Source organism: Cherax quadricarinatus, chromosome 47 (genome assembly GCF_038502225.1).
Source record: "Cherax quadricarinatus isolate ZL_2023a chromosome 47, ASM3850222v1, whole genome shotgun sequence".
Taxonomy (NCBI): Eukaryota; Metazoa; Arthropoda; class Malacostraca; order Decapoda; family Parastacidae; genus Cherax; species Cherax quadricarinatus.
The window spans coordinates 27,667,408-27,684,659 of NC_091338.1; the positions used below are offsets into that span (position 1 = coordinate 27,667,408).

Consider the following 17,252-nt stretch of genomic DNA (forward strand, 5'->3'; position numbering starts at 1 on the left):
TCTGTCTCTCGCTGTGAGGAGGCTGTAGGTGGGGAGGTAGCAACGGCTACCAGCAGTGAGGTGCAGTCCAGCACCTGCTACAAGTGGCGAGTGGTTCACAGTAATGGGAGGCGCATCAGAGTAAGGAAAGTTAAGAGTGAAGATCTGAAGGTAGGAAATCGCTTCTCTGTTCTTCAGGATGAATGTACTTCAGTGGCCAGTGAAGGTAAGGGTACTACTGCCCCTGCTAACAGAGGTAAGCGCATTCTTGTGGTTGGTGACTCTCAGGTAAGATATATTGACCGTGCTTTTTGTAATAGGAATAAGAAGATGAGAGATAGAGTGTGCTTCCCTGGAGCTGGTGTTGGGGACATAGTTAACAGGCTGGATAATATCATGTCAGGTAATGGGAACAAGCCCATTATTTGTCTCAGTGCTGGTGGAAATGATATTGGGAAGGGTAGGAGAGAAGAGCTGCTAGGTAAGTACAGGTCAGCTATAGATTTCATTAAGTCTAAGGGTCCCAATCATATGTAGCATCTTGCCTAGAAGGGGAGTAGGAAATGAATGGTTGTCTAGGGCAATTGGTGTAAATTGCTGGCTAGACAGATACTGCAAGGAACTTGCAATCCCATTCATTGACAACTGGAACAACTTTTATGGCAAACATGATATGTATGCAAGGGATGGGGTACATCTCTCTGGGGCTGGGGTGGTAGCACTTGCAAACTCAATTGAGAAGGCCATTGGTGAAATGCCTATGATTTTAAACTGATAGAAGATAGAGGTATGGGTGTGTGTGCGAAACAAGCAGGTTGCAACACTAGGGTTGGAAACATTAAATGTATAAAAGGCATTCAGCATGAAGTTATAAATAAAGACAATAGATCATGTCAGCAAACAAAGGGGGACAGCAGCGGACAGCAAGGGACTTGTCCCTTAAGGTTTACTATACTAATAGCAGGAGTGTAAGAAATAAGATAGATGAGCTAAGATTAATTGTAAGTGCAGGAAACATAGACATTATTGCTATAACAGAGACCTGGCTCAATCTGAAAGATAGAGAGATGCCCTCTGAATGTCACATACAAGGCTATAAATTATTCCACACTGACAGGGTCAACAGGAAGGGTGGTGGAGTAGCGATGTATGTCAGAGACAATTTAAATTGTTGCGTTAGACAAGCTCTACAAACAAACCTACGGCATGGGAATGGGGTCCCCCATCAGTGCCGTCCTAGCCAACTTATACATGGAACACCTAGAGTCCGAACACTTCGCCAACATCATCCCTTGTTAGGTAAGACACATATGCAACAGTTAGGTATCTTTATTATGAAACGTTTCGCCTACACAGTAGGCTTCTTCAGTCAAGTACAGAAAAGTTGATAGAAGCAGAAGATACTTGAAGACGATGTAATCAGTCCATCACCCTTAAAGTTTTGAGGTGGTCAGTCCCTCAGTCTGGAGAAGAGCATTGTTCCATAGTATGAAACAATATGGAGAAGTGACAGGATGGAGCTTTTATAGCGCCAGGAGGTGAGACGTAGGCCACTAGGAGAGGTAAGAACTCAGATGTTGAAAGGTTAGGTCCCTCTCAAACCCAGCCCCTCTCACTAGTGGAAGTTGTCGAAGTTGATTGCAGGTCTGTACCAAGATACCCTTGTGTTGCAGTGTCTGACAGATTGAACATTAAAATGGTATAAAATACCGACAGGTTGTTAGGTAAGACACATATGCAACAGTTAGGTATCTTTATTATGAAACGTTTCGCCTACACAGTAGGCTTCTTCAGTCAAGTACAGAAAAGTTGATAGAAGCAGAAGATACTTGAAGACGATGTAATCAGTCCATCACCCTTAAAGTTTTGAGGTGGTCAGTCCCTCAGTCTGGAGAAGAGCATTGTTCCATAGTATGAAACAATATGGAGAAGAAGTGACAGGATGGAGCTTTTATAGCGCCAGGAGGTGAGACGTAGGCCACTAGGAGAGGTAAGAACTCAGATGTTGAAAGGTTAGGTCCCTCTCAAACCCAGCCCCTCTCACTAGTGGAAGTTGTCGAAGTTGATTGCAGGTCTGTACCAAGATACCCTTGTGTTGCAGTGTCTGACAGATTGAACATTAAAATGGTATAAAATACCGACAGGTTGTTAGGTAAGACACATATGCAACAGTTAGGTATCTTTATTATGAAACGTTTCGCCTACACAGTAGGCTTCTTCAGTCAAGTACAGAAAAGTTGATAGAAGCAGAAGATACTTGAAGACGATGTAATCAGTCCATCACCCTTAAAGTTTTGAGGTGGTCAGTCCCTCAGTCTGGAGAAGAGCATTGTTCCATAGTATGAAACAATATGGAGAAGAAGTGACAGGATGGAGCTTTTATAGCGCCAGGAGGTGAGACGTAGGCCACTAGGAGAGGTAAGAACTCAGATGTTGAAAGGTTAGGTCCCTCTCAAACCCAGCCCCTCTCACTAGTGGAAGTTGTCGAAGTTGATTGCAGGTCTGTACCAAGATACCCTTGTGTTGCAGTGTCTGACAGATTGAACATTAAAATGGTATAAAATACCGACAGGTTGTTAGGTAAGACACATATGCAACAGTTAGGTATCTTTATTATGAAACGTTTCGCCTACACAGTAGGCTTCTTCAGTCAAGTACAGAAAAGTTGATAGAAGCAGAAGATACTTGAAGACGATGTAATCAGTCCATCACCCTTAAAGTTTTGAGGTGGTCAGTCCCTCAGTCTGGAGAAGAGCATTGTTCCATAGTATGAAACAATATGGAGAAGAAGTTCAATCTGTCAGACACTGCAACACAAGGGTATCTTGGTACAGACCTGCAATCAACTTCGACAACTTCCACTAGTGAGAGGGGCTGGGTTTGAGAGGGACCTAACCTTTCAACATCTGAGTTCTTACCTCTCCTAGTGGCCTACGTCTCACCTCCTGGCGCTATAAAAGCTCCATCCTGTCACTTCTTCTCCATATTGTTTCATACTATGGAACAATGCTCTTCTCCAGACTGAGGGACTGACCACCTCAAAACTTTAAGGGTGATGGACTGATTACATCGTCTTCAAGTATCTTCTGCTTCTATCAACTTTTCTGTACTTGACTGAAGAAGCCTACTGTGTAGGCGAAACGTTTCATAATAAAGATACCTAACTGTTGCATATGTGTCTTACCTAACAACCTGTCGGTATTTTATACCATTTTAATGTTCAATCTGTCAGACACTGCAACACAAGGGTATCTTGGTACAGACCTGCAATCAACTTCGACAACTTCCACTAGTGAGAGGGGCTGGGTTTGAGAGGGACCTAACCTTTCAACATCTGAGTTCTTACCTCTCCTAGTGGCCTACGTCTCACCTCCTGGCGCTATAAAAGCTCCATCCTGTCACTTCTTCTCCATATTGTTTCATACTATGGAACAATGCTGTTCTCCAGACTGAGGGACTGACCACCTCAAAACTTTAAGGGTGATGGACTGATTACATCGTCTTCAAGTATCTTCTGCTTCTATCAACTTTTCTGTACTTGACTGAAGAAGCCTACTGTGTAGGCGAAACGTTTCATAATAAAGATACCTAACTGTTGCATATGTGTCTTACCTAACAACCTGTCGGTATTTTATACCATTTTAATGTTCAATCTGTCAGACACTGCAACACAAGGGTATCTTGGTACAGACCTGCAATCAACTTCGACAACTTCCACTAGTGAGAGGGGCTGGGTTTGAGAGGGACCTAACCTTTCAACATCTGAGTTCTTACCTCTCCTAGTGGCCTACGTCTCACCTCCTGGCGCTATAAAAGCTCCATCCTGTCACTTCTTCTCCATATTGTTTCATACTATGGAACAATGCTCTTCTCCAGACTGAGGGACTGACCACCTCAAAACTTTAAGGGTGATGGACTGATTACATCGTCTTCAAGTATCCTTTGCTTCTATCAACTTTTCTGTACTTGACTGAAGAAGCCTACTGTGTAGGCGAAACGTTTCATAATAAAGATACCTAACTGTTGCATATGTGTCTTACCTAACAACCTGTCGGTATTTTATACCATTTTAATGTTCAACATCATCCCTTCAAGCGTCACTTGGTTACGTTACGTGGACGATGTCCTCGTAATAACTCCAAAACGTTTTGATGTACGGGATCTTCAGGCAAGGCTCAACGCAGTTGAACCGGCGATCCAGTTTACACTTGAAGAGTCCAATGACAAGCTACCTTTCCTCGACGTCCTCATTCACAAAGTAGACAACAACCTAAGATTTCAAGTTTATCGGAAACCCACCAATAAAAATGATCTCACACACTTCTATTCCAGTCAAGATACCAAGACCAAAAGAGGCATCATCATCGGGTTTTTTTCTAAGAGCATACCGAATTTGTAGTCCTGAGTTTCTTGACGAGGAGTGTACATACATTCACCAAACATTCACAGAGTTACATTTTCCTTCTTTTTTCATCAAAGACTGCAAGAAAAGAGCTCTTCAGATCATAAATTCTCCACGCATCAACACCACTCCCAGCAAAGTTATAATTCTTCCCAACAGTCAGGTTGCACTGAACGTCTCAAAAGCACTTTCACAAGCTAACACCAGAGTCGCCATCGCTTCTAGCACTTCAATAAAGGATATAACCAGGACAAAATCCAAGCACCACGAACCAGTCAATGCAGGAGTTTACACTATACCCTGTGGAGGCTGTGACAAGATTTACGTAGGTGAAACAGCCAGAAACCTCGACACCCGCCTCAATGAACACATTTACGCATGTAGGAACGATAACCTGAACAACGCCTGTGTACAACACCGAAATTCCACCAATCATCTCATGAAATTCAGAGACGCCCAATTAGTGATCAAAGAAACTAATTTCCGCAGACGCAAGTGCCTCGAATCAGCACTGATCGCTGTTTCGAATACAATTAAACAAAACAACGGCAGCTTCACCATCTCCGAAGTCTTAGCAAGAATCCTCCTGAAAACAGTAAACCCTGCTATCACATAGTCTCTCCTGTTATACTACACAAAGCACAGAGAGTGAACACTGAAACAAGCTGCCTCATTCCAGTTTATATTTGTCCAACCTATTTTTATGTTACCCAAGTAATAGCTTTTATATCCTTTTACTCATGTACGAATTAATTGCTCTACCATATTGTAATACTTTTGTCACTACCACTACTACTACTACTACTACCACTAGTGAACATCGAAATGGTACCTCACTAGTATTCACCTCACTCTGAGCCTTTATATACCCTCTGTGTCCATGTATTGTTTGTAATGGCTTGATAAAGCTCCTGGAGAGCGAAACGTTGCCACAATAAATGTCACATTAGTTGCGCTTGTGTCCTTTTACTTTACATATTGTCGGTAATTCTACCAACTTTATTACAATCTTATGTTCTTAATGGCTGCAGAAAATTATACGTGGGCGAAACATCAAGAGACCTCCAAACACGTATTTCAGAACACCAATACGCAAGCAGGTCTGACGATAAAAGAAATGCCTCTGTACAACACCGTAATTCACACAACCATTTAATTAACTACAGAAACTCAAGACTTATCGCCACAGAAGACAACACTCAATACCGAAGAATCCTGGAATCATCGCTTATCTCTATATCCGACAACTTCAACCAGAATAATGGCTTCTATAACATAGCTGAACCACTTGCCAAGAAACTTCATCTCTATCCCACATAAGAACATAGGAATGGAAGAACACTGCAGAAGGTCTACTCACAAACTTATCCAATCTCCCTTCCAAGCTACCCAAGATTCTAGAATGTAAGCCCACTCGGTAGATCATCAGATGCAGCATTCTCCACCTGACCTCAACATACTGAACCTGACTATAAATACTCGCGTACCTTCCACCCCAGGTAGATCTGTTTGTGACTTGATAAAGCCCACTGTGTGGGCGAAACGTAGTCAATAAAGGATCACATTATACTGCGTATGTGTTTATATTTCCATCAGTATCGCTCCAGACTCTCAGCAGTCAACTTATAAAGTCTTATACAGTATATGCAAATATGAGTGGATAGAAGAAATTCAATAATCCTGAACATTATAGTAACCTGTTATGGTTAACATTATAGTAAACTGTTATGGTTAACATTATAGTAAACTGTTATGGTTAACATTAGATGATAAACTAGAAATTATAAAGCGATGTGAAGATGGTGCATCATATGTTAAAATAGCAGGTAACAATATAATGAATAAAGTATCGGTACGTGTGTATATAATGAATAAAATAACAGATGACAATACAACGAATAAAGAATTGAGACACGCAACATATGGGAATGATTGAGACACTTATGCAACGCATGGGAATCTTTATTGAAGAAACGTTTCGCCACACAGTGAGAATTGAGACACTTATGCAACACATGGGAATCTTTATTGAAGAAACGTTTCGCCACACAGTGACTTCATCAGTCCAATACAAAGCAGGAAGGTATAAAGAGAGGAGGAGTTTGAGGTAATCAGTCCCTCAGCCTGGAATTGGATTGGACTGATGAAGTCACTGTGTGGGGAAACGTTTCTTGAATAAAGATTCCCATTTGTTGCATAAGTGTCTTAATCTTCAACTTGTCGGTTTTCAAAGTCATTCATCACACAATGAATGAAGCAACGGTGGTGTTGTTTACCATAGAATCTGAATCATCTGAAGATGTCTCTTCATGAGCAAATTTGCTGATGACACGAAAATAGGTCGTATGATTCATTCTGACGAAGATACCAATGACTCCAGGAGGATTTACACAAATTAATGTCTTGGTCTGAAACATGGCAGATGAAGTTCACTGTGGCTATAAACTACAAACTAGTGGCTATAAGATAGGTGAAGTAGAGCTTGATCATACAGAATATGAAAGACTTGGGAGTCATAGTAAGCAGAACTCTCAAGCCAAGACAGCAGTGCCTAAGTGTGCGCAACAAGGCCAACAGATTACTGGGATTTATCTCAAGAAGTGTAATTAACAGAAGACCAAAAGTTATTTTACTGCTTTATACATCATATGGATTATGCCGCTCTGATTTACTGTATAAAGACTCTCCAGTATGAAGATAGACTTAGAGCCTTGAATCTCCAGTCTCTGGAGAGACGTAAAATGAGGGGAGATATGGAAATAAATGGTATAAAATATCGATACATTGGAAATATGAACACATAATCAGTATAATGTGATCCTTTATTGACAACGTTTCGCCCACACAGTGGGCTTTATCAACTCATAAAGAGATCTGTTTGTGACTTCATAAAGTCCACTGTGTGGGCGGAACGTTGTCAGTAAAAGATCACATTGTACTAATGTATTTATATTTCCGAGGGGAGATATCATAGAGGTTTATAAGTAGATGAAGGGCATCAATAAAGGTGATATTAATAAAGTACTGAGGTAAGAACCAGAAATAATGTTCTTAATATGAGGAAGGAGCTTGATATTTCTAGTATCAGTGATATCATTATTGAGATTAACACTGTACTCGGTATTAGAATGTTAAGAAATGAACCAGACTCTGTCACCACGAATCTTACTAAATGTCTAGAAGTAAATACACAGATCTAAATGGATTGTGAAAATATGCAATTATATTAAGTTTTATAACCTGCATGAACTGTATCACTGTAGGCAACAAGAGCATTTCACCCCTCCATGGAAGATGTGTTCATTTAATATCACATACCTACAGGAGTGAGGAAGAGCCAGTTGTGAGTGTGGGGGAAGTTCGTGAGGCAGTAGGTAAAATGAAAGGGGGTAAGGCAGCCGGGATTGATGGGATAAAGATAGAAATGTTAAAAGCAGGTGGGGATATAGTTTTGGAGTGGTTGGTGCAATTATTTAATAAATGTATGGAAGAGGGTAAGGTACCTAGGGATTGGCAGAGAGCATGCATAGTTCCTTTGTATAAAGGCAAAGGGGATAAAAGAGAGTGCAAAAATTATAGGGGGATAAGTCTGTTGAGTGTACCTGGTAAAGTGTATGGTAGAGTTATAATTGAAAGAATTAAGAGTAAGACGGAGAATAGGATAGCAGATGAACAAGGAGGCTTTAGGAAAGGTAGGGGGTGTGTGGACCAGGTGTTTACAGTGAAACATATAAGTGAACAGTATTTAGATAAGGCTAAAGAGGTCTTTGTGGCATTTATGGATTTGGAAAAGGCGTATGACAGGGTGGATAGGGGGGCAATGTGGCAGATGTTGCAAGTGTATGGTGTAGGAGGTAGGTTACTGAAAGCAGTGAAGAGTTTTTACGAGGATAGTGAGGCTCAAATTAGAGTATGTAGGAAAGAGGGAAATTTTTTCCCAGTAAAAGTAGGCCTTAGACAAGGATGTGTGATGTCACCGTGGTTGTTTAATATATTTATAGATGGGGTTGTAAGAGAAGTAAATGCGAGGGTCTTGGCAAGAGGCGTGGAGTTAAAAGATAAAGAATCACACACAAAGTGGGAGTTGTCACAGCTGCTCTTTGCTGATGACACTGTGCTCTTGGGAGATTCTGAAGAGAAGTTGCAGAGATTGGTGGATGAATTTGGTAGGGTGTGCAAAAGAAGAAAATTAAAGGTGAATACAGGAAAGAGTAAGGTTATGAGGATAACAAAAAGATTAGGTGATGAAAGATTGAATATCAGATTGGAGGGAGAGAGTATGGAGGAGGTGAACATATTCAGATATTTGGGAGTGGACGTGTCAGCGGATGGGTCTATGAAAGATGAGGTGAATCATAGAATTGATGAGGGAAAAAGAGTGAGTGGTGCACTTAGGAGTCTGTGGAGACAAAGAACTTTGTCCTTGGAGGCAAAGAGGGGAATGTATGAGAGTATAGTTTTACCAACGCTCTTATATGGGTGTGAAGCGTGGGTGATGAATGTTGCAGCGAGGAGGAGGCTGGAGGCAGTGGAGATGTCATGTCTGAGGGCAATGTGTGGTGTGAATATAATGCAGAGAATTCGTAGTTTGGAAGTTAGGAGGAGGTGTGGGATTACCAAAACTGTTGTTCAGAGGGCTGAGGAAGGGTTGTTGAGGTGGTTCGGACATGTAGAGAGAATGGAGCGAAACAGAATGACTTCAAGAGTGTATCAGTCTGTAGTGGAAGGAAGGCGGGGTAGGGGTCGGCCTAGGAAGGGTTGGAGGGAGGGGGTAAAGGAGGTTTTGTGTGCGAGGGGCTTGGACTTCCAGCAGGCATGCGTGAGCGTGTTTGATAGGAGTGAATGGAGACAAATGGTTTTTGATACTTGACGTGCTGTTGGAGTGTGAGCAAAGTAACATTTATGAAGGGATTCAGGGAAACCGGCAGGCCGGACTTGAGTCCTGGAGATGGGAAGTACAGTGCCTGCACTCTGAAGGAGGGGTGTTAATGTTGCAGTTTAAAAACTGTAGTGTAAAGCACCCTTCTGGCAAGACAGTGATGGAGTGAATGATGGTGAAAGTTTTTCTTTTTCGGGCCACCCTGCCTTGGTGGGAATCGGCCGCTGTGATAAAAAAAAAAAAAAAAAAAAAAAAAAAAAAAAAAAATAATATAACCTACAAGTCCCTCCCAAGAAGCTCATTGCTAGTAATTTTTTATTATCACACCGGCCGATTCCCACCAAGGCAGGGTGGCCCGAAAAAGAAAAACTTTCACCATCATTCACTCCATCACTGTCTTGCCAGAAGGGTGCTTTACACTACAGTTTTTAAACTGCAACATTAACACCCCTCCTTCAGAGTGCAGGCACTGTACTTCCCATCTCCAGGACTCAAGTCCGGCCTGCCGGTTTCCCTGAATCCCTTCATAAATGTTACTTTGCTCACACTCCAACAGCACGTCAAGTATTAAAAACCATTTGTCTCCATTCACTCCTATCAAACACGCTCACGCATGCCTGCTGGAAGTCCAAGCCCCTCGCACACAAAACCTCCTTTACCCCCTCCCTCCAACCCTTCCTAGGCCGACCCCTACCCCGCCTTCCTTCCACTACAGACTGATACACTCTTGAAGTCATTCTGTTTCGCTCCATTCTCTCTACATGTCCGAACCACCTCAACAACCCTTCCTCAGCCCTCTGGACAACAGTTTTGGTAATCCCGCACCTCCTCCTAACTTCCAAACTACGAATTCTCTGCATTATATTCACACCACACATTGCCCTCAGACATGACATCTCCACTGCCTCCAGCCTTCTCCTCGCTGCAACATTCATCACCCACGCTTCACACCCATATAAGAGCGTTGGTAAAACTATACTCTCATACATTCCCCTCTTTGCCTCCAAGGACAAAGTTCTTTGTCTCCACAGACTCCTAAGTGCACCACTCACTCTTTTTCCCTCATCAATTCTATGATTCACCTCATCTTTCATAGACCCATCCGCTGACACGTCCACTCCCAAATATCTGAATACGTTCACCTCCTCCATACTCTCTCCCTCCAATCTGATATTCAATCTTTCATCACCTAATCTTTTTGTTATCCTCATAACCTTACTCTTTCCTGTATTCACCTTTAATTTTCTTCTTTTGCACACCCTACCAAATTCATCCACCAATCTCTGCAACTTCTCTTCAGAATCTCCCAAGAGCACAGTGTCATCAGCAAAGAGCAGCTGTGACAACTCCCACTTTGTGTGTGATTCTTTATCTTTTAACTCCACGCCTCTTGCCAAGACCCTCGCATTTACTTCTCTTACAACCCCATCTATAAATATATTAAACAACCACGGTGACATCACACATCCTTGTCTAAGGCCTACTTTTACTGGGAAAAAATTTCCCTCTTTCCTACATACTCTAACTTGAGCCTCACTATCCTCGTAAAAGCTCTTCACTGCTTTCAGTAACCTACCTCCTACACCATACACTTGCAACATCTGCCACATTGCCCCCCTATCCACCCTGTCATACGCCTTTTCCAAATCCATAAATGCCACAAAGACCTCTTTAGCCTTATCTAAATACTGTTCACTTATATGTTTCACTGTAAACACCTGATCCACACACCCCCTACCTTTCCTAAAGCCTCCTTGTTCATCTGCTATCCTATTCTCCGTCTTACTCTTAATTCTTTCAATTATAACTCTACCATACACTTTACCAGGTACACTCAACGGACTTATCCCCCTATAATTTTTGCACTCTCTTTTATCCCCTTTGCCTTTATACAAAGGAACTATGCATGCTCTCTGCCAATCCCTAGGTACCTTACCCTCTTCCATACATTTATTAAATAATTGCACCAACCACTCCAAAACTATATCCCCACCTGCTTTTAACATTTCTATCTTTATCCCATCAATCCCGGCTGCCTTACCCCCTTTCATTTTACCTACTGCCTCACGAACTTCCCCCACACTCACAACTGGCTCTTCCTCACTCCTACAAGATGTTATTCCTCCTTGCCCTATACACGAAATCACAGCTTCCCTATCTTCATCAACATTTAACAATTCCTCAAAATATTCCTTCCATCTTCCCAATACCTCTAACTCTCCATTTAATAACTCTCCTCTCCTATTTTTAACTGACAAATCCATTTGTTCTCTAGGCTTTCTTAACTTGTTAATCTCACTCCAAAACTTTTTCTTATTTTCAACAAAATTTGTTGATAACATCTCACCCACTCTCTCATTTGCTCTCTTTTTACATTGCTTCACCACTCTCTTAACTTCTCTCTTTTTCTCCATATACTCTTCCCTCCTTGCATCACTTCTACTTTGTAAAAACTTCTCATATGCTAACTTTTTCTCCCTTACTACTCTCTTTACATCATCATTCCACCAATCGCTCCTCTTCCCTCCTGCACCCACTTTCCTGTAACCACAAACTTCTGCTGAACACTCTAACACTACATTTTTAAACCTACCCCATACCTCTTCGACCCCATTGCCTATGCTCTCATTAGCCCATCTATCCTCCAATAGCTGTTTATATCTTACCCTAACTGCCTCCTCTTTTAGTTTATAAACCTTCACCTCTCTCTTCCCTGATGCTTCTATTCTCCTTGTATCCCATCTACCTTTTACTCTCAGTGTAGCTACAACTAGAAAGTGATCTGATATATCTGTGGCCCCTCTATAAACATGTACATCCTGAAGTCTACTCAACAGTCTTTTATCTACCAATACATAATCCAACAAACTACTGTCATTTCGCCCTACATCATATCGTGTATACTTATTTATCCTCTTTTTCTTAAAATATGTATTACCTATAACTAAACCCCTTTCTATACAAAGTTCAATCAAAGGGCTCCCATTATCATTTACACCTGGCACCCCAAACTTACCTACCACACCCTCTCTAAAAGTTTCTCCTACTTTAGCATTCAAGTCCCCTACCATAATTACTCTCTCACTTGGTTCAAAGGCTCCTATACATTCACTTAACATCTCCCAAAATCTCTCTCTCTCCTCTGCATTCCTCTCTTCTCCAGGTGCATACACACTTATTATGACCCACTTCTCGCATCCAACCTTTACTTTAATCCACATAATTCTTGAATTTACACATTCATATTCTCTTTTCTCCTTCCATAACTGATCATTTAACATTACTGCTACCCCTTCCTTTGCTCTAACTCTCTCAGATACTCCAGATTTAATCCCATTTATTTCCCCCCACTGAAACTCTCCTACCCCCTTCAGCTTTGTTTCGCTTAGGGCTAGGACATCCAACTTCTTTTCATTCATAACATCAGCAATCATCTGTTTCTTGTCATCCGCACTACATCCACGCACATTTAAGCAACCCAGTTTTATAAAGTTTTTCTTCTTCTCTTTTTTAGTAATTGTATACAGGAGAAGGGGTTACTAGCCCATTGCTCCCGGCATTTTAGTCGCCTCATACGACACGCATGGCTTACGGAGGAAAGATTCTTTTCCACTTCCCCATGGACAATAGAAGAAATAAAAAAGAACAAGAGCTATTTAGAAAAAGGAGAAAAACCTAGATGTATGTATATATATATATATGCATGTGCGTGTCTGTGAAGTGTGACCAAAGTGTAAGTAGGAGTAGCAAGATATCCCTGTTATCTTAGCGTGTTTATGAGACAGAAAAAGAAACCAGCAATCCTACCATCATGCAAAACAGTTACAGGTTTTTGTTTCACAGTCATCTGGCAGGACGGTAGTACTTCCCTGGGTGGTTGCTGTCTACCAACCTACTACCTAGTAATCCCTTCCTTAAATCTCTTGTTAGAGCAACTGCTCAAGAAGATGGATCTAAACAGGAGTCTTCTGGCAGGGCTGCACCTGCTCTTGTTGCCACCTCCCTTGTTAAGGACATTAATAAACTTGTTGAGTTAGGCATAAGAATTAACAGCTGGATGTCTGCACTGCAAAATGAACTGTTTACAATCCTTATGGTGCTAAAGCTAACTTATGACACTGAGCTTGACTCTATCATCATTACTGATTCTATGTCGTCATTGAAGGTTCTTGACTCATATAATGACTCCAACAACATGCTCATTGGAGAAGCCAGGTATAGATACTAAAATATCCCGGAAAAAGGAATTAGTGTACAATTGCTATGGATCCCATCACACATTGGATTACTCCTTCATGATAAAGTTGATATGTTAGCCAAGAAGAGTACCCAGAAGGAGAATGTAGAATATAACTTTGGTATATCTGTGTCTAGCATTAGGAATAATATTAGGAGAGAAGTAAATAATGAGAATGATTGTTATAGGAATGCAGTTAGAAGCCTGAGTAGATCTATAACCCACTATGATAACATGAACGTAGATAAGTATGTTTATGGAGCAACGTGCAATGTGAACAGACTGACTGAAATTGTAGTGGTCAGGCTTAGGCTTGGTTACAAGTTCTGACTGATGTTGTAGTGGTCAGGCTTAGGCTTGGTTACAAGTACTGACTGATGTTGTTAGGTAAGACACATATGCAACAGTTAGGTATCTTTATTTCGAAACGTTTCGCCTACACAGTAGGCTTCTTCAGTCGAGTACAGAAAAGTTGATAGAAGCAGAAGAGACTTGAAGACGATGTAATCAGTCCATCACCCTTAAAGTTTTGAGGTGGTCAGTCCCTCAGTCTGGAGAAGAGCATTGTTCCAAAGTTTGAAACAATATGGAGTTGAAGTGACAGGATGGAGCCTTATATAGCGCCAGGAGGTGAGACGTAGGTCACTAGTAGAACGCAGATGTTGGAAGGTCAGGTCCCTCTCAAATCCAGCCGTTCTCACTAGTTGAGGTAGTCGAAGTTGATTTCAGGTCTGTACCAAGATACCCTTGTGTTCAAGTCTCTTCTGCTTCTATCAACTTTTCTGTACTCGACTGAAGAAGCCTACTGTGTAGGCTAAACGTTTCGAAATAAAGATACCTAACTGTTGCATATGTGTCTTACCTAACAATCTCTCGGTATTTTATACCATTTTAATGTTCAAACTGACTGATGTTGTAGTGGCCAGGCTTAGGCTTGGTTACAAGTACTTCTGGCAGTTTGGGAGACACACAGATGAAGATCAAACTAAATGTAAATTATGTGATCAGACATATGGTCACTGTCTTGAACACTATGTGCTTAATTGTCCACTTATTGAGGAATACAGAGACAGACAGTATAATAACCTATATAACATGTCAAGATATCTTATTAATGAAAATAAGATACGGGATATACAGATAAGCTTGTGACAGATAAGTGAACTGTAGATATAAATCCAAATGTACTCGTGTTATCTCTTTTGAGGACTAGTTGCTAGGCCTTTTGTGTAGTCCTACGCTCTTGCGCTACCGTCCACAGGATGGATATGGGGTGCACAATAAACTAGCCAGATGTTTGCCAGCAGTACAGTTCAGAACTGCCAATATACCCACCCCTCCTTCAGAATGCAGGCACTGTACTTCCCACCACCACCCCTCCTTCAGAATGCAGGCACTGTACTTCCCACCACCACCCCTCCTTCAGAATGCAGGCACTGTACTTCCCACCACCACCCCTCCTTCAGAATGCAGACACTGTACTTCCCACCACCACCCCTCCTTCAGAATGCAGACACTGTACTTCCCACCACCACCCATTCTTTAGAATGCAGACACTGTACTTCTCACCACCACCTCTCCTTCAGAATGCAGACACTGTACTTCCCACCACCACCCCTCCTTCAGAATGCAGGCACTGTACTTCCCACCACCACCCCTCCTTCAGAATGCAGACACTGTACTTCCCACCACCATCCCTCCTTTAGAATGCAGGCACTGTACTTCTCACCACCACCCTTTCTTTAGAATGCAGGCACAGTACTTCCCACCACCACCTCTCCTTTAGAATGCAGGCACTGTACTTCCCACCACCACCCCTCCTTCAGAATGCAGACACTGTACTTCCCACCACCACCCCTCCTTCAGAATGCAGACACTGTACTTCCCACCACCACCCATTCTTTAGAATGCAGACACTGTACTTCTCACCACCACCTCTCCTTCAGAATGCAGACACTGTACTTCCCACCACCACCCCTCCTTCAGAATGCAGGCACTGTACTTCCCACCACCACCCCTCCTTCAGAATGCAGACACTGTACTTCCCACCACCATCCCTCCTTTAGAATGCAGGCACTGTACTTCTCACCACCACCCTTTCTTTAGAATGCAGGCACAGTACTTCCCACCACCACCTCTCCTTTAGAATGCAGGCACTGTACTTCCCACCACCACCCCTCCTTCAGAATGCAGACACTGTACTTCCCACCACCACCCCTCCTTTAGAATGCAGGCACTGTACTTCTCACCACCACCCTTTCTTTAGAATGCAGGCACAGTACTTCCCACCACCACCCTTTCTTTAGAATGCAGGCACAGTACTTCCCACCACCACCCCTCCTTTAGAATGCAGGCACTGTACTTCTCACCACCACCCTTTCTTTAGAATGCAGGCACTGTACTTCCCACCACCACTCCTTCAGAATTCAGGTACTGTACTTCTCACCTCTCCTCCTCCTTCAGAATGCAGACACTGTATTTCCCACCACCACTTCTCCTTCAGAATGCAGACACTGTACTTCCCACCACCACTCCTTCAGAATGCGGGTACTGTACTTCCCACCACCACTCCTTCAGAATGCAGGTACTGTACTTCTCACCACCACTCCTTCAGAATGCAGGTACTGTACTTCCCACCACCACTCCTTCAGAATGCGGGTACTGTACTTCTCACCACCACTCCTTCAGAATGCAGGTACTGTTCTTCCCACCACCACTCCACCTTCAGAATGCAGACACTGTACTTCCCACCGGTCTGGCTAACCGGTTTTTCTGAATTTCTTTATAAATATTACCTTGATGACACTAAAAGCATGTCAAGTCATAAAATCCAGTTGCCTCTACTAACTCCTAAGACACTCTCGCACATGCCTGCTGGATGTATAATTCCCCTCGCACTCAAGAAAACCATAATCTCTCCCTCCATCATTTTCTAGAACGATCTTTACCCTGTTAACTTCCATTATGGATTTATACGTCCTTCAAATCATTCTATTTTGTTCTATCCTCTCTAGATATATAAACCACTTCAACAACCCTTGATCAGCATCTCCTAATTTCTATGCTACTAATTCTCTGCCTAATATTTTCACCCCACATTGCTCTCAGACATCTCTACTGCCTCCAGCCTTCTCCTTGCTGCAACATACACGGCCCATGCTTCCTACCAATAATTACCACTAACTCTCATACATTACTTTTATATTTAATATTCGTTGTCTCCAAAGATGTTAAATAAAAATTTATAAGTGTTGGTGACGAGTCTGCCACAATTGAGAATAATCTAATTTTGCGTATTATATGGTATTTCCTGTAAACCTGGTGATTGTTTAAATAAGTTTGATTATAATTTTATTGAGTATGACATTAATAATTTGTGGAACATTTGAGATGATTCAGGTAGCTAGGAAGCCATGACTAAAACAGAAGTCCATGCACAAGACAGATTCTTGAGAACAACACTTAGTTTTGGGTTGCCACATGGGTATTTACTTACTGAGTAGGCAATGTAGGGCGTAGCGGTACCAAATATAGAGGAGATGAGAGATGACAGACCAGTACCACAGGAACGGTGAGTTGTTGGATAGATCTCAGAACATTGTATGTACACCATCAAGAAGCTGATAGTGTTGAACATCTTGCTCAGTACCATCATCATAATTGTCACCCACTGTGATGTATCTGTTCAACCAACACCAAGTGTTCAATTAATCTCTTTTCTGCTCTTGTATCTGCTAACTTAATACAAGTGTGTT

At 42.1% G+C, this 17,252-nt stretch overlaps 1 protein-coding gene across 1 annotated transcript in view; it reads right to left on the reverse strand.

Annotated features, from left to right (window-relative positions):
• Positions 1–17,252, reverse strand: part of LOC128696603 (solute carrier family 22 member 7) — a 360,956-nt gene that overhangs the window by 27,942 nt on the left and 315,762 nt on the right. Inside the window, exon 9 of the mRNA XM_070094771.1 lies at positions 16,994–17,178. Within this exon, the coding sequence (XP_069950872.1) occupies positions 16,994–17,178 (185 nt within the window). The remainder of the gene's footprint in view (positions 1–16,993; positions 17,179–17,252) is intronic.